This window comes from Drosophila tropicalis, unplaced genomic scaffold (genome assembly GCF_018151085.1).
Source record: "Drosophila tropicalis isolate 14030-0801.00 unplaced genomic scaffold, ASM1815108v1 contig_859, whole genome shotgun sequence".
Classification (NCBI taxonomy): domain Eukaryota; kingdom Metazoa; phylum Arthropoda; class Insecta; order Diptera; family Drosophilidae; genus Drosophila; species Drosophila tropicalis.
In genome coordinates, this window is record NW_027173353.1 from 12965169 (window position 1) to 12988342 (window position 23174).

General features: G+C 38.2%; 3 protein-coding genes across 7 annotated transcripts; 1 reads left to right on the top strand and 2 right to left on the bottom strand.

Moving 5' to 3' along the window:
- Positions 1 to 259: 259 nt before the first annotated feature.
- fuss (fussel) lies at positions 260 to 4667 on the top strand. The gene is made up of 3 exons (XM_068296784.1): positions 260 to 358; positions 743 to 2770; positions 4293 to 4667. Exons 1-3 carry the CDS (start codon positions 260 to 262, stop codon positions 4665 to 4667), a joined length of 2502 nt encoding a protein of 833 aa, XP_068152885.1.
- An 8213-nt stretch (positions 4668 to 12880) lies between these two features.
- Positions 12881 to 17990, bottom strand: Syt7 (Synaptotagmin 7). Of its 5 annotated transcripts, none has more exons than XM_068296516.1 (9): positions 17979 to 17990; positions 16309 to 16471; positions 16089 to 16232; positions 15944 to 16025; positions 15568 to 15870; positions 15109 to 15189; positions 14864 to 15032; positions 14585 to 14797; positions 12881 to 14520 (listed from the first exon to the last, which is right to left on the bottom strand). In XM_068296516.1, the coding sequence occupies exons 2-9, from the start codon at positions 16467 to 16469 to the stop codon at positions 14420 to 14422; spliced, it is 1254 nt and encodes a 417-aa protein (XP_068152617.1). In that variant the 5' UTR covers positions 16470 to 16471; positions 17979 to 17990; the 3' UTR covers positions 12881 to 14419. The 5 variants fall into 5 exon arrangements, with proteins under 5 accessions (XP_068152617.1, XP_068152613.1, XP_068152612.1 ...); XM_068296512.1 differs by lacking the exon at positions 17979 to 17990 and adding an exon at positions 17606 to 17701; XM_068296511.1 differs by lacking the exon at positions 17979 to 17990 and adding an exon at positions 17628 to 17696.
- Positions 17991 to 18505: 515 nt separating this feature from the next.
- Positions 18506 to 21868, bottom strand: LOC137582632 (fatty acyl-CoA reductase wat-like). Its single transcript, XM_068297244.1, has 11 exons — positions 21637 to 21868; positions 21339 to 21557; positions 21163 to 21272; positions 20981 to 21096; positions 20865 to 20923; positions 20470 to 20802; positions 20218 to 20413; positions 20045 to 20154; positions 19650 to 19910; positions 19324 to 19581; positions 18506 to 19269 (listed from the first exon to the last, which is right to left on the bottom strand). The coding sequence occupies exons 3-11, from the start codon at positions 21260 to 21262 to the stop codon at positions 19191 to 19193; spliced, it is 1512 nt and encodes a 503-aa protein (XP_068153345.1). The 5' UTR covers positions 21263 to 21272; positions 21339 to 21557; positions 21637 to 21868; the 3' UTR covers positions 18506 to 19190.
- Positions 21869 to 23174: the final 1306 nt, after the last annotated feature.

Sequence of the window (23174 nt, forward strand, 5' to 3'; positions counted from 1 at the left end):
TTTGTGATTTGTACCCTCGTCGAGAAATCTCCACAGAAATATACATATGTATGTAACACAACTCTTTGTGTTTTCTCTCAAAGAAGCATTTATGTGTATGAATGTTTTGTTGCATTGACTTATGGATGTATGTACGAACATTTACTTATCTCCTTTTCCAATGCCTGATGGTGAATGTTTTAAACTCGCTGAGACCTACTTATACTTATCGATTAGTAAGTGTCATTCTCTTTTTATTTCTTTTAGAACTGGTGATTAAATGGCGTTTCCCGAGACCGTTCAAGCAGCGGCTGCACCTTCAACGCCGCCCCATGGCTTGGAAAACAATCAGAATCAAGCGTCTCAGAGGTCCAATCACGTACGTTGTTTTAAAAGATTGAGTTAGAAAAATAAATAAGCGATTTTAGGCAAATGTCAGGCCAAAATTAACCATTGGGCTAAGCACATAGAAACAAGAACCTAAATGCATAAACTTTTTCAAATCGTGTGGAAAATAATCAAGACAAATAAGCGAAATGCACATTACGGGGTGCGAACATAAAACAAATCCGGGCCAGATAAATGCTTCCCCAGGGGTATCTTTGGATACGTGCCCGGACTTGTTCATAGTTTCATAAAAAGTTGGCAGCAAATTGACAGAGTACAATAGCACTTTAGAGTTCCAAATAAAGATTTACCTCCTGACAAGTTTTGCACTGCTGTTGGTTTGGCATTCGTTTACCTAAAATGCATCTCTTTTCAGGTGAGCTCCGTGCTGCTCTATGGCATTCCAATCGTCTCCTTGTATATTGAAGGGCAGGAGAGACTCTGCTTAGCACAAATATCGAATACGCTACTGAAGCAGTTCAGCTACAATGAAATACACAATCGGCGCGTTGCCCTCGGCATTACCTGCGTCCAGTGCACCCCTGTTCAGTTAGAGATCCTGCGGAGGGCCGGTGCGATGCCAGTTAGCTCACGACGCTGCGGCATGATCACCCGGAGAGAGGCGGAAAGGCTTTGTAAGAGCTTCTTGGGTGACAACTCACCGCCCCGATTGCCCGACGACTTTGCCTTTAGTGTACAGCACAAGTGTGCTTGGGGATGTCGTGGCTCATTCCTGCCGTCCCGCTATAACTCCTCCCGGGCCAAATGTATCAAGTGCAGTTACTGCGGCATGTTTTTCTCGCCCAACAAGTTTATATTTCATTCTCATCGCATTACCACCAACGATAGGTACGTGCAGCCCGACGCTGCCAATTTTAATTCTTGGCGACGGCACATGACATTGAATGGGAACGCCCAGGATGAGAAAATCATTCACGCCTGGGAAGATGTTAAGGCGATGTTTAACGGCGGAACAAGAAAACGACTCGTGAGCAACAGCAGCAGCAGGAATCCGACCCAGAACACTGCCTCGCCAACATCTTCAACGTCGGGAATGCTGGCAATGGGGACAGGGAGCTCGTGTAGCTCTCCAGTGAATTGTGAATCTGATGGCAAGCTGAAATCGCTGGGTGAAGATCGTTCCGTGTCCTTGGATCAGCAATACAATTACAGTACAGTAGCCGCTGCAGCCACTGTAGTGGGAGTGACGGCTGTGGCTGCTGCTACCGTAGGCGTCCCATTTAATTTGCACCGCTCATCGGTTTTGTCGCCCTTACAATCTTTACGCAACGAACACGATCTATCCATAATGCCGCTTTCCCGCAATTTTGTTGTCGATTACATGTGGCAACAGCAGCAGCAGCATCAGAAACACTCTAAAAAAACCTGCGGCGAAGCATCAGCTCTCGGCTTCGATGGCTGTCCCATGCCTTGGGTTCGCTCGGAAGCCAATGGACCACCCACGCCGTCGCCGACGGGAACGAGCACGCAGCATCAGCATCAGAAACAGTCATCACCGGTAGTCAACATAAAGAGCGAACCCCATTTGGGTATATACAGTAAGGGACGCAAGTTTCCGGACCCCACAAAGAGCAGTGAGCTATCGTTGTCGGACTACAACATCCCATCCATATTGAGTTGCTCGGCGTTCAAGCCAGTTGTTGCTTCGGCGGCAATTGTTTCTACGTCATTGTATACGCGCTCTTGTGACTCGAGCTCCAACACCAATGTGTACATTACTCCTGGACAGACCACAAGAACAACAGGGGTTTTGACTCACAATAGCATTACAACTGCGTCGCATCATTTACCATTGCCATTAGGGGCAGTGGCTGCTACTGGATCAGAGACTGCTTTCACACAAATACTTGACACATTGCCAAGCGGAGCAGAAAGTGAGCAATTGGACTTTCCATCTCTGGAATCTGTGTCAACGCATGTTAGGAAAAATTCTGATAGGTCGATATCAACTGAAATTGGTCAGGAAAATGCAAACTCAATCGATACCGACAGGAGTAGTGAGGCTGAGACCAAGGCAGTAAACGATGATGATGATGAAGATGACGAAATGGTGGACATTGAGACCACCGAAGATGAGGCTCAAGTGGCAAATTTAAAAGAACAATTGCCGACTTGTCTCATTCGACCCAGTCATTCAATTTCCCCTGCTCACTTGCAGTCATCGGCCAACTCCGATGCAGATGCGGATGTGGATGTGGATGTAGATGTAGATGTGGACGGCCTTACAACTGATGCAGAAGATCAATTTGACCTTACATCGAATATTTGCTCATATGACAATAACAGCCGTTCCAGCGCCCAATTTTACAATGATGATAAGATGACGGGAAGTCTTCTAAGCACCCAAAACGAAATGGGCCAAAATGAATCTAAAGGAAAAGAGGTACGTAACGCCTATATATACCTCAAAATAATATATAAGAGCAGCAATGTTTTAATTTCCTAAGGTTTTGTGTATAAAAGTCATCTGAAATAGTAAGAAATTTTTTAGAAGTTCTTAATATAAGCATAAGAGTTAGTCAAGATGAGTAAGAATAATTGCTATGGATATAAATTTTAACTTATAGACGTTTTTGCTGCACTATAAAGTTAAGAAAGTTTATTTTAAGAATGTTTTGGTAATGTTTTCAATAAAAATGGTCAAATATGAGTAAATTTATGGCCACACATTTATAATTTTTATACTCTCGCAAAAAGGGTATATTAGTTTTGATCAGAAGTGTGCAACGCATAGAAAGAAGCGTCTTCGACCACACAAACTTTATATATGTATATTCTTGATCATCTCACATGAACTTCGTTCGTCGAGCTTGCCCTGTCTGGATCTCGGATTCAGCCGGATCGGATCATCAAGTACAGTACAAACGGCAAAGTCACGAACATTATTTATTTTCTGTGCTTATTTTCTGTATGCTGTCGTGAAACTTATTATTATACAGTTTATTACGCCTATAAACAACTGTGGCGAATTTCATAAAGATCGGGTGACTATATCATATATCGGTGGAAAACAGTGACTATGATCAATATCTTCGTTATTTCCTATTATTGTAGGCCATTCTTTCGCAAACATAAGCCTTTTTAGATAAAACGTTCTTTCACATTGATGGCTAATAGGAAAGGAAAGAGTTACCAAAAAAGTTGCAAGGGTATACAAACTTTGACGCGGTCGAAGTTAGCCCCGGCCCTCTGGTTACTCCAATTTGTTCTTCTTCTTTCCTCATTGCCTAAGAAAAGCAACGCAGGCATACACATTAAAATTAATATTTGTCAAATATAAACAGGTATACATACCAAACTTGGAGGCTTTAGTCTCTGAGTCCATCCTCGCCCGTCTGTTTGAAAACAAAGATTTCAGAAACTGTTAGAGCTGTTTAGGATGTGCAATATATGTATACATACATATTTCACATTATGCCTATTTACGTTGTTCACTAACTGAACCAAAAGGGCGGATTTCCCGTTGGCCAATGGCGACGACATTGTATCCCGGTATGTAATTTACAACAGTTTTTACGTGGTGCATTACGTACTGTAAGTTATTTAAAATTTAATAGTGGAGAAATTGCAAGAACATACTTTAGTCAGCGTCACGACTCTTTCTAACTTCTCATCAATTATAAATCGATTAGGTGAAGAAGGTCTCTCATGAAGTTATTACCTATAAAATGCGCTAGATTTAGCACTCACTTTGGCTACAAATTGATTAAACTATTAGACTAGAAACTTTGCTTACTGTTAATAGACTTAATGCAATAGGCGATCTATTGAATATGGTATGATAAGAAAGCCAAACCTCCCAGTAAACAAAACAAATACTAACTCAGCAGTTCCAAATTAATACAAGTCTACTTACAGCGTTTTAAACTTAAATTACTTCCATTCCCACATCTTTATCTTTATAGGAGGCAACAGATGAGAGTGGACAATTGAAGAATATGGCTCGACGCAAAGGCCAGGGCCAAAAGGAGCGAGAACGGAAAATTTCAAAGAAAACAGCATCGAAATTCATGAATGATAAATTTGTTTCAAAGTCCCTGTCTATAAAGGCCGCACAACCAGGCCTTCATATACAGCAAAGTGTCACATTTCCAGTGTTTCTCAAGTCGCAGGTTAATTCTCTCCGTCATCAGCACGCCCGACAAGCAACTTTGAGCCAGAGCACTCTTGCCGACTCCTCCAATAAATGGAGCTATCCACTGGGAAGTATTAGGCAGTTTTATTGTTACGAAACAACCTCGAAGGCGAATGAGAATTGTATTGATTTTAAGCAAACATAAACTGATAAAACAAAAATATATAAGTTCTTTCAAATATATGAAAACCATTTATCGAAATTAATTTTGATACGAATTTTGATGAGTAAGTACAGACCTAGCATTAACATTCTCTGCAATGTCTAAGGTAAAGATGAAAGTATGAATGAATCTGGGTTCAGTTGTGCTTATGTTCAATAACAACACGAGGGTGTTTTATGCTGTATGATGTTAATGTAAGTTTATTTAATAAATTGAGGAGTTTAATGGTATATTAAAGTCACCGAAATGTTTGTAACAAGCACAAGAAAGCCTTACCGACCCTATAAAGTATATATACTCTTGATCGGGATTAACAGCCGATGCGATCTAGCCAAGTCCGTCGGTATGTCTGTTCAGCCTTTTAAACACCTTAATCAGAGCGAAATTTGCTATGTGGACTTGTTAAAGATACGCGCAGGTTATGAATGCTTTTGCCACGTCCACTTCCGCTCTTAATTCGACGACTATCGCAATGAATTTGACATACTATTTATAGTTATGCATTTCTACTGAAAATAGCAAAAGGATGCATGTAATGCTGACCAACCCTTGTGGTGCATCTCATGATCCAACGCCACGGCTTTTCTCTTTGTCCCCGATCAGTTTCATATGTCACCTACCCCCAATTTACTGCACAGGATTTCGTCCAAGAGCCGTGTAGTGAATGCGGTCCGCGAGGTTTTACGGGTATCACCTAACAATAATCTCTCAATAACGGTAGCAATTGTAGTGTCTAGTTGGCTGTGACCATAGAGAGCTCGCTTGGCTATCCACTTGCAACTTAAGAGTTAAGTTATTCAATATATAAAGGACGATTCGGACAATAATCCAATTTTGGTGAAAAGTGCGAATTTGATGGAAGCACTGGACAAATTGAGTACAAACAAAAGGTTACGAATATTCATTTTTGAGTTTGTTTGTAACCACAGACTAATAAATGAATCTCAAGAGTCAAAGGCCCATTCAATTTCAATTTTAATTTAAATTTTAATTTATAATATCAAAGAAGCTGTTATATTGACTGTAACTTATGTTCCATTTCCCAGATCTTATTAAAAATTTTGGGAAATGAATCTTTACGTGCAACACTATCTCATTAGTAAATTTGGTAAAGATTCTCTCACTGCCTCCTGATTTTATACCATACACCCATAGGGTGATATGCTATATTGAGGTCGCCAAAATGTTTGTAACAGGCAGGAGGGAACTTCTCAAAGAATATTCTTGATCAGGATCAACAGCCGTGTCGATCTAGATATGCCCGTCTGCCCGTATGAACAACTACATATGTAGATCGCAGAGACTATTAGAGCTGCGTCCCCCAGTTTAACAAATTCGATTTTCTTAAAGACATAACATCCTTTAGCAGGCGCGCAGACATTAATTATTTAACAGTTTTTGCCACGCCTTCTTCTGCGCCCGCAATCTAAAAAAGCATTATATTTTCTTAAAGATTATAATAGCTAGACGCATCAAATTTGGTTCGAAAATGCACACAAAGAAAAATTCAAATTCGGAACAGTCCAGGATCGTGTCCACCTCCGGATGGCATGGAGGAACCATACTGTAGCAATATGTATGTATTAATGTTAAGTATATCTTACTCTTTCCCCCGGTGCAATATGTTTAGAATTAAGTATATCTTACTCTTTTCTTTGTTACAAATTAGTTTTAAGTTTTATGCGGTGGTACAGTACGAGAAGCGTGCTATCTCACTTTATAGAAAATAACAGAGATTTAAATGAAAAGAATGAGAGCGGTTCAGTTTTTATGGAGAGCTCACCAAAGACAGACGTGTTTTACTCGCTATAATACCTACATACATAGATGTCGAAGAAGCCGACCAGCAAGATCTACACGAAATCGAAGGCGCCGAATCTGAATTTGTTGATGAGCAGCCGAAGGAGCGAGACGGAAAGATAGAAGCGTCACAAAAAAGCGCGTGTGAATCGGTTACAGAGTTGCAACTCTTGCGTCGCCAATTGGAACGCATTCAATTAGAAAACATGCGAGATAGTGTTACCGTATCCAAATTGCCAAACTCTGTTATCCAACACTGGTCACAACAGCGTTGTCGGCACTAGACAGCCCATCAGTGAGCAAAACAATATTGCCGTATCTGAAGTTGATAACAACAACACTGCGAACTTATTTTCAAGGGAAAACTCTCAATTCGTCATGGTAAAGGAAATGATCCCAATATTCGACGGCTTAATATTTGTATTACTCAGCTGAACGCCGTGGCCAAGACGTTCGATCCCAATGACGAAATCGTTCGCGCACACTTATTATGTCAAAAGTAAAAGATCGTGCCCAGGTCTGGCTATACTCCAACGAATCGTTATTGACTATGTCGGTGACACAGCTGTTGAATCAAAAGGCAAACGCTTTTCAAATTAAGGAAAGCAAAATAATGTTGCGTCGGCAAATTTCAAGAGAAGATTCTTCTGGCAGCAGAAATCCAAATGAATGATGACGAATTAATCGACAATATCATCGACTCAACATCTATTGCAGGCTTTTGATAAAGATAGTTTGTGTAAGCACACGCAGGTTATAGAAAAATCAAGGATGGTTGTCAAGAACGGTTCTTCTAAGGTCGGAAGATGCTTCAACTGTAACTCAATCGGAGATTTTGAGGCCGATTGCAACAAACCGAAGTGCGAATATGGAGCCTGCTACGCGTGTTACACGCAAATAAAGTACAAACTTATAACAAGTTAAAACTAGACTCCAAAAGAAAAGATCCCGTTAAGTATAAGGCAGACGATTTGGCGATGTTTAGGAATTTCGACACACATATAGTAGTGTATAAAAACAATGACAGATATTTTTTGGAGGATGTTGAGCGATTTCAGCAAACCAGACCTCCTTATAAAGAAGTATGGGCCATAGGAAACATACGGCCATGGTTAAGTAATTCAAATAGCTAAGAGATCGGGAGCTCTCTGGTCAGGATGGCCGAGTTGTAGGCATCACCTAACCATATTAACATAAGTCCCACAGTGGATCCTAACACTACCAAAGTTATCTCTGTTATCTTCATTTATATGATCCACACACATACGTGTAACCATTTAGAACAGTGGTCGGCACGGCCCATTTCCCGGACTAGGGCCTAGCTCTGCCGCAGCGCTGTCGTCTCACATACACTGTAAATGCTCGTGTCGGGACGGCAATGGCACTTCGGAAACAATTCGACTCGTGCTTGTCAGAAAAAAAGATTTAAAAAAAAAACAAATTGGTGCACATGTCAAAACTACACTTAAAAACATGTTTGTTGACAAATTGAAAAATTTGTTTTCTTTTGATTGACAATTTCAACTCGATGTGCGATGCGTTATTTGCTTTCAGTACAATAAATAAAAAAAAAGTTTCGGACTTCGTGTTTGTTGCAACACACAAATCAGTTGCTGTTCAGCAAGATATATTTCTTTTTGCCATACTGTTACTTCGTGTTTGTTGCCACACACACAAATGCAAAGCCTAATTTTTGATTGTATGCGTGCCTACTAGGCACTGCCTACTTTTTTAATTTGCCAGGATCATTGGTTGGAAGACGCGAATCTATAATAATATCGTAGTAGCTTTCATATTCGTGTGATACTAATATCCTTTTGGTTAATTTCGTTCAACCACAGTTGGAGCCTGACTATCCGAGACGGTCGGGACTAGGGGCTCACGGAAAATCGAAAAACAATTTTTATGTAGTACTGGTGAGAAATGCTGGTCCAAAGAACCCCCCCAAAGTCGACAGCCAGAAGTCCCACCCGTTCTAATTTGCTGTGCTCTTGCCCATCTTGTACATTATAATTGCAACAACCTGAATTCCCTTTATACGAAATATTTCATTGCTAGCTCAGCTCCTTACAAATCTGCAAGGCATAGAGGGAAGCATCTTCGACCATATAAAGTATATACATACATATATCCTTGAAAAGTACGGATCGACGCGAACTCCTCCTAGACCGTAACTGCTACAGAGGGCTGGGGCCTACTTCGGCCGTGCCGAAGTTCGTATACCCTTGCAGGTTTTTTTATACCCTTGCAAAAAGGGTATATTAATTTTGGTCAGAAGTGTGCAACGCATAGAACGAAGCATCTCCGACCATACAAAGTATATATATTCTTGATCAGCACGACGAGACGAGTTCAACTAGCCATGTCCGTCCGTCCGTCCGTCCGTCCGTCTGGATCAACGCAAACTCCTCCTAGACCGTAAGAGCTACAGAGCTGAAATTTTGCACGTAGGCTTGTATATACTGCAGGCGTTGTATATCTCGGATTCAGCCGGATCGGACCACTATATCATATAGCTCCCATACAAACCCCAAAGTCACGAACAGTGACTTTTCTCAATAACTTCGTTATTTTCTATGCTATTATCGTGAAACTTAATATTAGAGAGTTTACTACGCCTATAAGCGACTATGCCAAATTTGATCAAGATCGGGTGACTATATCATATAGCTCCCATACAAACGGCCAAGTCACAAACAGTGACTTTCTCAATAACTTCGTTATTTTCTGAGCTATTGTCGTGAAACTTAATATTAGAGAGTTTACTACGCCTATAAGCGACTATGCCAAATTTGATCAAGATCGGGTGACTATATCATATAGCTCCCATACAAACGGCCAAGTCACGAACAGTGACTTTCTCAATACCTTCGTTATTTTCTGAGCTATTGTCGTGAAACTTAATATTAGAGAGTTTACTACGCCTATAAGCGACTATGCCAAATTTGATCAAGATCAGGTGACTATATCATATAGGTCCCATAGGAACGATTGGTCGAAAACATTTACTTTTGTAAATAACTTCGTTACTTTTAACGCGATTGCTTTTAAATTAAACATTTCTTAATTTAATATATATGTTAATGACTGTGCCGAATTTGATAAAGTTTGGGTGACTATATCATATAGCTCCCATAGGAACGATCGGTGGAAAACAGTGACTTTGATCAATATCTTCGTTATTTCCTATGATTGTAGGCCTTTCTTTCTCAAGCTTAAGCCTTTTTAGATAAAACGTTCTTCCACATTGATGGCTAATAGGTAAGGATAGTGTTACCAAAAAAGTTGCAAGGGTATACAAACTTTGACGCGGTCGAAGTTAGCCCCGGCCCTCTGGTTTTTTTTTAATCTGAACTATTAGTAAAGAACTAGCGTCGACGACAACGGGAAAAAGGTGTTATCTAATAAGTCTTATGTTGGTGAAAATTATTGTTTACTGCAATATCGGCAGCTAGTTTTCTTTTAAGACGGGGATCTGCTTTATCATAATTTAGCTTTGGTCTACCCAACCGAAGGCAGAGCTGCGGCCGCTGTCGATCCATACGTTCCGCTTGAGCCACAAACTAGATTATTACTACCTTTTAATACACACTCTGTACTTAATTTTCACATACATTGTAACATCGCAGAAACACCCAGAAGTTTAGTTTTTACTCCACAGAAGACGAACACATTTGTTTGGTTTTCTATATTTTTGTACAATACAAAACAGTACATACATATGTATGTATATATGTAATATATAATGAATTTGGACACCAAATTGTTTTGTTTTATCCAATCTACATACCTTGGCCTCCAAAATTAATTTATTACAATATCTTATTTTTTTTGTGAACTTGCCAAGCGCTCAAAGTGTATCAAAATTTTCCGCCAACTTTCTCGCATGCATCAGCTGACCTTGAAGCTTGATCAGAATGACAGGGTTGCATGTTTGGCTAACGCGATCATACATTTTTCCTATTTAGGGAGTCTAGTTTGAATATACTGAAATATAATTATTACTTGCATCCATACAATTTTTGACCCACTTTTTTGCCAACTCCTACCAGTGTGCAATGAAATGATATGTACATATACATGTGTCGCAGGGTCGTTTGCTTCTATCTGCTGGTCTGCCATATTTATTCAGAAACTTTAAGAGTGAAGTGAATTCCAACCGACGCATACAATTGTCCGAACGCAACTGACTCGCACTCTTCGATCACGCATCGATCTACTTCTTTTTAGACGCAAAGCTGGGCTACACTCGGCGACAGCTCGACAAAGCCGTCGCCTCACTCGTACGGTACCTAGGCGCCAGTAATATTCTTCGCTATAGTCAAATTCTAAGAAGCACTTCCCAATATCCCAAACTCATTGCACAGCTTGCTCTGGCAAGCACAGTGGTCAAAGTATGTTCATAATGTGACAGACACGTACAGTGTCCAAAGTACGTCCATTATGCGACATATACAAAATATCAAAGAAGTTAACTTCGGCTATGCCAAGGTTTTTATACCCCTGCAGTCCTTGGCAATAATATTTTTACATTTCGAAATTTGTTTTCTGCAACTCATTTCATCAATACACAAACAAAACATTATTACTCTTTTTACTACAATTTTTCTTCTTCTTCCATCATTCCCTAAGCAAAGCAACGCACGCATACAAATACAGTTTATGTAGCGTTACGTCTGTGTCTGTGTGCTTTGTTGATGACGTATGCAGCAAGCAGCGCTACCGGCAGCGATTGAACCGATTTATATTGACTGTAACTTGTGTTTTATTTATCCGATCGGATAAAATTTTGGAATCTGAGTTTTTATATTCAATACTATCATCGTAGTAAATTTCATGGGGATACTCAAATTTTTATGAAAATGTTTCTTCTAGAGTTATATGATATAGTGGTCCGATCCTGACAATTTTCATACTTGATCTGCTCCAGATAATAAAAAGCACACAAAAAAATTTCAGCCCGATAGCTCTTAAGATGGCTGAGTAAAATGCATAAACTCAGCTTCTCATGCTGATCAAGAATATACATATATACTTTATGGGGTCGGAAACGTCTCCATCTGTGCGTTACCAACATCTGACCAATTTCATAATACCCTCTGTAAGGGTATAAAAATGATATAAAAACCAGAGGGCCGCTGCTAACTTCGACCGCGTCAAAGTTTGTATACCCTTGCAAGTTGTTTGTTGCTATTTCCTTATTCATAAATGTTAAAGTGGAAAAATGTTTCATCTAATAATTTTAATGTTTGCGAAAGAACGGCCTACAATCTTAGCATAGCAATTAACGAAGTTTTCGACCGATCCTTTCAATGGGAGCTATATGATATAGTCACTCGATCTTGATCAAATTGAGCACATTCATTAATATTTTTGGTTAACTGAGAAATTAAAATTTGAGTAGAAAGTAACGAAGTTATTGGCAAAAGTCACTTTTTTCATTCGATCGTTCCTATGGGAGCAGTCACACGATCTTACGGAAGGACATGGCTATATGAACTTGTCTTGTCGTGCTGTTCAAGAATATACATATGTACTTCATTTGTTCTTCCCTACGTTGCACACTTCTGACCAAAATCAATATGTATTCTTTTAGCAAGAGTTTAAAATGGTGGCCTGCGGCTCAAAGGTTTTAATTCCTAGTCTTACATATACAAATAAGTTCCTTCTTCGGAGTTTTTGCTACTAAAATCGGAAAATTGGTCATGGTGAAATGGACGTCTCCTGTTTATAAGAATTAGGTTGGCAAATAACTGAAAAATCCACTGCTAGGCCAGTCACTGCTTGTCTGGGAAGGGAAGGTATTGTCTGTCTACAGTGGCGTTAACTAAGGTGTCAAAACATAATCCTTGCTGATGCTGGTGGCGTCCACAGAGAAGGGATTGGCTCTTATGCAAAAGTGGTAGCTGATAGCACTTCCTACAATTAGAGGCGTATTCTTCGATGTCACAGTTAAAGCTCTACTTGGGTACATCATGCTATCTTCTGCATCCTGCGGTTGTGTGGCCAAAATCCAAGAACCATCTGGATATATATACGTATTTTATTATTATTATAGTTATAGGATATAGATGTAAACTATCAACCTAACTTATTTAACAAACTGTGGCAACTAGGGCCTTTGGCTAAGACGAGAACTACATCCATACACTAGCCTAGGATTCAAACCTGGATCCTCGTTGTTCAGTTGGGCCACTTAGATATACGTAACCAAAATCGATCTCATATAACAGTATAAACTGACAAATGTATTTTTAAATTACTCACTCAACATATGTACACATGTACTATATGTTTGAAGTTATCAAGGTAGATCGTCATTTGTTGCTGTCGTTAATATACTTACAATAGAAATCGAGCATAGCATGAAGATTGCATGGAATCGATCGAATAAATTCTAGGTTTAAAATGCTTTATTTGCAGCTATGTATGTAATTTTTATCGTAAATTATTTGTAATAATTAATAATATTATAACAGGTATATAACAAATATGTAATTTCAAGGTGGGTTGAATTTTCGATTTTTCGTTTTTTAAACTCAGTTTCAATTTATCAATTATTGTTTAACTCTTAATGTCAATCTCATCTCATACATCATTTTATGTTTTATGTTTGCACTTCTTCCCAGTAGACGCTTGTTCCGGCAATGGTTGGCTAATTTCTTTATAGCTACTATTAAAAATGTTCAATATTATTTGGTTTATATATTTGGTTTTGGTTGGTTTACTAACGCTCTCTCTAATCAAATATATATTTTATATCCTACGACCTATCATACTAAATAGTTTATCGTTTTAAGATTAAGTTTAAGATTAATATGACCTTTTTCGCACTTTAATTTTCTTTTATTGTAAAAGAAACAACAATTCGCATTAAGTAACTGGTAACAATGTCGTTTTACGAGTTAGATTGTAAATCTAATAATTTGTAACAATTTAATTGTATTATATACATTTACTTAGTGTGTGTTGGTGTGTGGGGTACCTCCTTAGCCGTTCTTTTATAGTATCAAACCAAGGTATCTGATGGTATTTTCAGCATTGCTACACAAACCTATTCAAATTTAAATAATTCACCTAGTTAATTAATCTACGACGAATTACCATAATGTCCCTCTTTCACTATTAATTTCACTATTTGCTTCAGCTGCTGTGTTCCTCTAAACGAACTGTTATTCAATATAAAAGTATCTGATCTTGTATGACTATGGATCTGCTCTGATTTGTGCTGTGGTTTCTAAATTAATGCTAGAAATTTAAAGACAATCCATTAAACATTGGTAAAGAGAATCGTACCAAAACAAACTTCGGTCCGGGTATGAACGGTTAAGCGGGCCCCACCTCCAATCCATTTCGGCAAGAAACAATATCTATGAGTTTCAGTTTGCATCTAACCGTTTACCGGTGTGCACCACTTTTGCCGTAGCGAAACCGAATCAAGCTAAACTAGAAAATTGAATAAAATACAAAGTCACTAGAACCGAACCTTGATTCTATATTCTTGTCTTCTTCGATATCGAATTCAATATCCATGATCAAGACCGCATCTCCTCAATTTCAGCATATAAGCATATACATACATATGTATACATATAAAACTGGCGCTCAAACGTGAGCAATAAAAGTATTCGTTCATACTTCAGATGCGATTTTTGTATTCCTAGCGTATGCCTGAACCTAATCTGTAGTTTGCGTTAAATATTAAATATTCCAATTGTATTTGTGTATATTTTTTATGTGTGTGCAGGTGGGTGTATGTGCGTGTGCGTGTGCGTGTACGTGTACGTGTGCCGGTGTGTGAGTGTTGCAGAATACTGCCAAATTGTTTTGCAGTTGCTCTTTTCATTAATAAGATAATTTGTCTTTGTATAAATCCTCATATTAATACATGCACATTTACATATGGTCAGATCGACATTACTAAACCCCTAAGCTTATTCAGGTTTCAAGCGGTGCCATTGCACTACTGTTTGTCGGGGCTTTGAGATCATATCTTGCCAGTGCTTTGTTTCTGAAGCACCGGAACCGTTTTTACCTGCCGTTGAAAAGATACTGTGAGTTGAGTACAATGTTTTTACTATCCGCGGATCAGTACTTACCAGCCAACAGTATTCTCCCTATTAGCTCGTTTCTCCCGATGTTATCGAAATCCATTACCATTACATCTAAAGAGCATTCACGAATCTTCTCCCATGGAACGTTGAAACTAAACGACTCGTTGAAAACGGGATTTAGCGTGCAGGTAAATATAGGAGTTTTTCTCTTCTCCACACGCTTGTCCCCAAATTGTAGCCAGACCTTCACATAAGGATCTAAAGTGCGTGGTAGTAGTACTCATAAAACATTTTCATTTCCATTATATGCGATCAACACTTTACCTGACTTTCCATTAATATCCTTCGCTTTCAGGTTCCTCGCCTTAATCAATGTCAATGTAAGCACGGAGTTCGAGGGGTGGTAGCACAGTGAAGAGAGAAGTTCGCCGCATTTGTCTTTTGCTGGAGGTTTTAATGCCTTCCAGAATGATTGTTTTCCAGCAAAGTCGACCTATTGGATTCAAAGAATACGTATTTTTCATATCTATTGGAGAAATACAATTTCAATACAATTTCCATGCACTTACCTGGCACAATGGCAAGAAAACCTCTCCAATGGAATCATCTCTCGAGAATCGATCATAATCAAAGACGTGCAAGTGCAAGACCTTTCACAATCAAAATGTATTTTTCGAAATTTTCATAAAAATATCTTAAAGCATTCAAATTTCTTAAATATTCTAATATTGAACTTTAACCCCCAAGTAATTGCTCTTCCTGAAGAAGCTTAGATGGTTGACCTATAACCAAGTCATTTTTAAAAGCGCCAAATTAGTTTACAAAACGAGGAAAACTCATGATAAAGCCCATTCGGGCGGATAGTAGTCCTCTATTCCAAAACACATTTCTGATGGAACATCAAAATAAGGCTAAAGAGAGTTACTTGGCTGTTAATTCTGACTCTGAACTTAATTGGCCGGAAAATTACCATGTATATTTTGGTTTTTATTTTCATTCTTAATCAAAATTAAACACTAAATACTTACACGTGACTGGAGTTTTTGGATTGGAAAGCCTTCAAAGTAGAATGTCTCATTCCATCGCGGATTCAAAGTACGTCTTTTAATTTTGGTTTCCAATCGGTGCTTTTTGTCCGGCAATAGTGTTACACGGACATAAGGATCAGAGGTGCCGCTCAAGTCCTTGGCTGGTAGCTCTTTACCTTGGAGAACTTTCAATATTAAAGTCGTGTTTTGGAAATCGTATTCTAGGGAAAAATGAATTTGCCCCACATTTTCATTGGAGTCGGCGCCATCTAGGTACATATCCGTCATTGAAATGCTTTTATTCTAAAATTATCAGTATAAGCCATGAAATACCACTATATAGAGGAAATATATATATCAGGGTATATCAACATACCGCTGAATCCTTAGCCCCACCATCACTTGCATTTCCGCTTGTGGAAGTATTTGGTGTTTTTGACTGAGCAGCCGAGCTACTTCTAATAACCAAAATTGAAATTTAACTGCATGTAAATATCGTTTGAACGTCCAATTGTACGTACCCAATAAGCGGAGTTCTAAGACTTAAGAATCCATTAAGTTTTCGATTAATATTGTTTTGTAGTGGAGTGGTTATGGCTTGCGCCACTGGAACTGGAGGCGGTTTACTTGGAGGATTTCCGGACTCGGTAATGTCTTGGGCAGCTCTGATCAATGAGAACGAAATGTCATCAAGTCATCTGATTTTCTCGTCATTATTAAGTACAAACTGCCGAGACTCACCTTAAACTGTAACTGCTGGATTCTTCGTCTTCATTGGGCTCAATAAACTGAAGCTGTGACCTTTTGTGACGCCACCATAAGTAGCCACCGGCTAAGAACAATGCTATTGCAATGATTAGACCCAAAATAGCAAGGCAAGCTATCAATATTAAGCTCGCCATATCTGAAACCGAAACCAATAATCCACAAATGAATTAACAAACACTCATACTCTCTCGCAAATCCTGTTTTCACAATTTAAATATATCTATCAATAGTTCCATTCACTCATGTAGTGACAGGTACATATTTTCAGGCAGACGCGGCTTCTTAAATTCCTTGCACAAGGACCTTGACTGTGCCACAGGAATGGCATACGGTAACAACCGGTGGGTTGAGAATAATTCAGATGGTGTGGACACTGCGGTTATGAAATTGTTCATTCAGTTTTGAACGTTGCACAAGTAACTTTTCATTTTCAAATTTATTCGGCAGGACTCCACCTTTGTGCACATAAATCCTTTACGACAATTCGGTTATGCAAGCGCCAATGTATGTATGTACATTCATATGTACGAGCATATGTATGTATGTATGTATATACGTAAATGTATTGACACATATTCAGAATTGATTCGAAGCCACTTCAGGACACGACACACATTAAATGTAGGTATGTAATTATTAAAAGGGTCCTCGCGGCTATTTCTATCGATCATTATATTATTGGAATTTACTTAGCCGTACCACATGGATATATGCGTAGTATTTGTGCTTGTTTGTGTGTGTGTGTGTTTGTGTGGGTGTGTGGGTGTGATTAGCGGAGTATGTGACTCAATCTATACATAACTTCGTTTGCACATTACTTAGTATTGGTCATATGAATTATATTTTCTCCATATGCTTCGAAGCATTTGGTTTATTCATTGTTTTTACTTAGTTTTTTTCTGCTATATACGTATATGTATAATCCATATATTAGTACTGATCTACTGTCGTCTTCAAGTGCTTGTTTTATTTGTTTTTCCAAAACACTCTTTTCTCTTTATGTTACTTATGTGTGTATAAGCGAATATAGGGCGGAGCAGCCTCATACCATGGGCGAAACTCAAAAACTCGAATCCGAATGCGATTCCGTGTACTAGTAGGTGAGAATGTTATCGAAAGCATGAAATGTGTGTGTATGTGATGTGGATATGTACTATTAGTACATTCACTAAATACATTGAATATTTTGTGCTTCAAACACACAGATACAGGAAAAAAAAGGATTTTCAACACTAATATCAATCAGTTGAAACTTGGTTTCGTGGTTTACATGGTTTTAATTAGGAACGAACAATTTTATTTTTCAATCCAAATTTGAAATGTCTAAGCAAAAGATGAAAGTCAGCTACTTATGCCAAAAGAAAACACATTGAATAGATATTTTTTTTATAAGAGTTCTCATCGTATATTTTACAGGAAAGCTCGTTAAAGTTGTGGATGCAGATAGACCTAGTGCGCATGTCCTGATACGTAGTGTTTTCGTATACCCTTCTTTTAATCAATTGGGAGCAGGCAGGAACAGAGATTAACTCTAAACTCCAACTGACAATGTTTCAATACTTTCATCGCATTTTCCAAACCCCGATAAATTTCACACTTCAAGAAATATTAATAAAAATATGCTCCTAATCTCGGATACATACATCGAAAGTTACTTTTTGATATCGAACTTAAAGTTTAATTAGAAAGCACCAGTTTATTGCAAAGCTTTAACGGCACTCATACGCATACCCAAATGTATATACTTATATAATTATATCTATCTCTCCCTACGTATTTATGTAATTTATGTTGCGTCAATACTACGGAAGCTTCGTTTATCAGACCTCTCCTTACAAGTATAAAGTTTTACAAGTCAAATTTTGATGCCATGCACCTGTGGGTGCGCTGTGGCGTGGAATGGCATGTTAATGCTGCCAAAATGTATGTAACAGGCTTAAAAATGCTTTTCCCATAGAATATGTACATATATATTCTTGATCAGCATCAACTACAGAGTTGATCCATGTACGTTTTTCCTTCTGTCCGTACACCCAGCTCTAGGAGAGTATAAAAGCTAGAACCATCAACTTTGGTATGTTGACTAGTGTTGCATGTAGAGTGATCAAGTTAATTTCAAACTTTTGCCACCGTTATTTAAAAAAAGAGATTAACTTTTAAACGCTTTTTGTTTAAAAATAACAAAAAATAAAAATAATAAAATATCCAAGTTTAATTAGTTTCACTTTGTATGTAATCCGTAAGAGTGGAGGTAGACATTTGCCGTTGGAGGCGCCAGTGTGCTCCTGTAACAGTGAACAAGCACACAACACAGAACAGAACTTTCAAAACAAAACAAAATCAACATGCGATATTTCAAACCTCTATAATTCGCGGTAATTCGACTTCATGTGGTCAAACACTCGACAATTCATATTTCATCAGGATAAGTCACTAATATTCATGGATTATGAGGAACCTGAAGATGTAGACGATATATCTAAATCGTTGGCAAACCTTTGTTTATAAAACGAAAACGATGAAACAGATGATCAGTCTTAGCAGGAACAAACCCATATGGAAGGGAACAGCCGCGCTCTGCAGTTCTCCTTTGTATTAGATCTCGGTCCGTGGTTACAATATTCCGGTAGGCCTATTATAGAATACTATATATTCTGATCCATGACTTACAATTTTGAGTGTGTCATCAGTTCTTACATTGCTGACGGTGGAGAAGGAAAAGTTACATCGGCACACAAAACTTACGCAATATATTGATTATTTCATTGATTCAAAAACGTCTTTGACGATTCCCGGCTGGGATATTTGTCTAAAAGTTTCTTCAAACAAAATTATCTTAAACATTAAATATTTCGTTATAAAATTAGTCGCCATCCTAGATAAAGAATAATACAAATAATTGTCAGTTTCAATCCGCAATGTAACCAATACAATCTGCAATAATATCGAAAATTACAATAGCAACGACTTTAATTACGAGGTACTTACCGATTCCATCGAACAAGTGCCTTTGGTATGGTTTCCAGGGGATCGTGCAATAGATATTGGCGTATTCCGAGCAGGTATTGCTGCAAAAATAGATCCCAGTCCAGCTGCCTCATGTCAAAAAAGAACAGTTCTTTATCCGTTTTTGTCATGCGGGACCACAGATTTTGAACATTGTGAACTTGAAAGTTCCATTCACGTAGGGAGAAATATGAAATTACTGCCATAAAGCGGTGTATCTTTTTGTAAGTTTTCATCAATCTGAAATTGAAGAGGCCCCAACTTCCGATATACAATTCCACATCTCTTGCACGATTTGATTGACTTACTTAGGTTTTCTCCCAAAACAAAGGCAGATCGTATCAAACATCAGAGCTGGCAGATAATGCAGGAATATTATTGACAAGCCATGCACTATCCTGTTCGGGGTATTAGAGTAACAGAGATACCAAATTGCTTTCATTGTTGGATACATAAGTCCATACTTTGTCGTCTTAGATGTGAAATCGCCCCAGGTAAGTTGGTTCTCTAGCGCAGCGCAGAAGTTATATACCGGTATGTTTAGTGCATCTTGTTCAGATCCTGCAGATCTGCCAACATGAGAATGGAAATAATTTACAAAACTATAACACTAGAAAATTCCACCAAATTACATTGAAGTAAAATAAACAACTTATAGCACAGAAATCGTATCCGAATCGTTGGATTTAATATTGGTACTAACCTTTGTCTTTCAAAAATATCCCAGGAAGAAGCTATCAGGCTATTAACACACATATCAACGGGCACCATGTTGGCCACGGCATGTGGATCACAGCGTAGGGTTCTGATTATCTGGAAAGATTGATACAATTATGTTATGAACTCCCAATCGTTTTTGAGAAACTGTCGATTTACTCCTGTGGCAGCCCCTGCAATCGCCCCCGTTGGTCCATAAAAGTTATCGATCCATCCACCCACTGGTTCCTGGTACGTTGAAATCACTATCCCTGGTCGAAAGACGCCAACTGGCAGCCTTGCGCCAAAAGTTCTTACAACGTCTTCCGCAACAGCCTTCGTAAAAGTGTAAGTGTTCGGCCACTTTCCCAGCAATCTGCAATGCATCAAGTTTCTTATTACTGATTTCACGGCTATTTCGGAAAACCGTACATTGGCGTTACATGTTCAAAAAGGTTATCCGGAATGCACTCTGTCATCAATAAAAGTCTTTTCACCTCTGTTCCATTTGGCATGGGGTAAAATTTTTCATTAATATTTTTAAGCGGACATTGCGTGTAAGCTGTTGACACATGTACCACGCTCCTGAGATTCGTCATGTTCCTGCAAAGCTTTATTATCTCATATGCCCCACTCACATTGATGCGCAGAGCAGTTCTGAGCTTCTCATCGAAGCGTACCGTCGCTGCCATATGAAAAACAATGTTTACGCAGTCGACCAACATCCTTCTGTCCGCAGAACTCAACCCCAATCCAGGTTTTAAACTATCAAAAACAAAGTATCACTTTGAATCTCATTTCGATTATTCTTATTGCATAAGTTTTACCAGTCACCGGAAATCCCTTTGATGAGATACCGGATCTTTGGACTCGCTTTGTTAAAAACCTGTTAAATAATTAGCATGAAAACTGTATGGTTTTGGAAAATTCCACCAATATTTACCGGATCATTAAATATTTCTTCCAAACGTGCATCCATTGTCTTTCCTTTTTTGTTCCGTATGAGTATATAGATTGCATTGATTCCAGGACAGGATGCAAACAATTTGTAAAGTAAAACTGAAAAATTGTAAATGTTACAAAGTGGTCAATTAAAATGATAACCTCTACAGAGTCACCACTCACTCTTTCCTAAAAATCCAGTAGCTCCGGTGACAAAAACATTTGCTCCATAGAAAAATTGTTGAATATCAGATAGTGAATCATCTTGTCTCCCACTTGTCATTTTTGTTCCACTGAAAAGAAAACTAAATTTATATTAAAACTATTCTTATATTGATGGAACTTATAAGGATCTATACCCAACAGAGTAACAAGCTCACTTGAGCGGGATGAGCAAAAAATTGTCAGCATATGTGCCCTTATAGGAAAAAATGAGAAAACCAAAAAGCTCTACCCTTAACTCCGCAACACTAATATTTCAACATGATTCTTCAATGTTGGTCACTCCTAAGTTTGTTCTGAACCATAAATATATTGTCAGCTTTTGCGATCTTTTGATTGAGAGTAAAGAAACATTTCTAGGAACGGCGTGGGGAAGAAGGGCAGGCGTTGCAAAGATAAACTTGATCAGTGTGCATACTACAAGAATCAACGTACCAAATTTGGTGGCACACCATTCCGTTGTGCTGTGTAATATATATATAATGGAAAGGCTTGCTTCTTTCTGTTACAAACATTTTGACGATAAATGCAGGGAATACTAATGTAAACGCTTTTGAGTAAACTGAAAAACTCGAAATTCGATAAGTGCAGTCTTCGGTAGATAAGTCTTCTGAGTGAGCAAGTCAATTAGGCCACTTAATGATTCTCGTTTAAGCCGAGCTGCCACTTACTTTTGCAAGTTACATTGATTGTTTACAACTATATCCTATATCCATCACTTGGAAAACTTTCTTTGTCCTTTATCTGCTTACGCTTAATTTAAATTTCAAATATTTAAAGCGGTAAAAAGGGTCACAAAGTCAATCTGGAAACACAGCAACAGGGAGGCAATATTAGCTCATTTTCTTGAATATGCATCAGTCCCTGAAATAACTAATTATACCCTTGCAGAGGGTATTATAAAATTGGTCAGATGTTTGTAACGCACAGAAGGAGACGTTTCCGACCCCATAAAGTATATATATTCTTGATCAGCATGAGAAGCTAAGTCGATATAGCCATGTCCGTCTGTCCGTCGGTGCGTACGCGTTTTACTCAGCCATCTTAAGAGCTATCGGGATGAAATTTTTTTGGGAGCTTTTTTTTTACCCGGGTGAGATAAAGTATGAAAATCTTTGGGATCGGACTACTATATCATATAACTCTGGAACAAAAATTTTTGCAAAAATTGGAGTATCCCCATGAAATTTACCAATATAATAGAATTTGATATAAAATCTCAGATCCCAAAATTTGACCCTGATCGGATAAGTAGAACACAAGTTACAGTCTATATAAATCGGTTCAATCGCTGCCGGCAGCTCTGCTTGCTGCCTACTACGTCATCATCAAATCAACAGAGCACATGCATACACACACAGACGCAACGCTACATAAACTGTATGTGTATGCGTGCGTTGCTTTGCTTAGGGAATGAGGGAAGAAGAAGAACAAATTGTACATAGTATGAAGAGTAAAATTGTTTTGTTTGTATATTAATGAATTGAGTTGCAGAAAACAAATTTTGAACATGTGAAATTATTATTGTCAAGGACTGCAAGGGTATATAAACTTCGGCATAGCCGAATTTAACTTCTTTGATATTTTTTTAATAAATCTACAATATATGTATCTAGATTTCTTAGCAAACTAATCTTTTCGATATGTTATACTGTAGCATATATTACGAACTAACCAATTAATATCCTCTATTTTCATTAGGTAACAAAATGCTTGTATACTTGACTCATTAGTCAATTGATTCGTGCACTTTGCCTAGTTGAATTAACGGCTTAAAACAGTTTCCTGAAAATTATAAAAGACAGCCTAAAAGTATGCATACGAGACAAAATTTCAAATTTTTAGAGGGACGCATAGAATAATGATAATGATAACAAAGAAAATCGAAATTCCCCCTAAGTGATACCAATGCGAATTATCTATTTCATTGTCCTAGCTTATAAACTGTAGTTAATGCCACAACATTAAGTTTG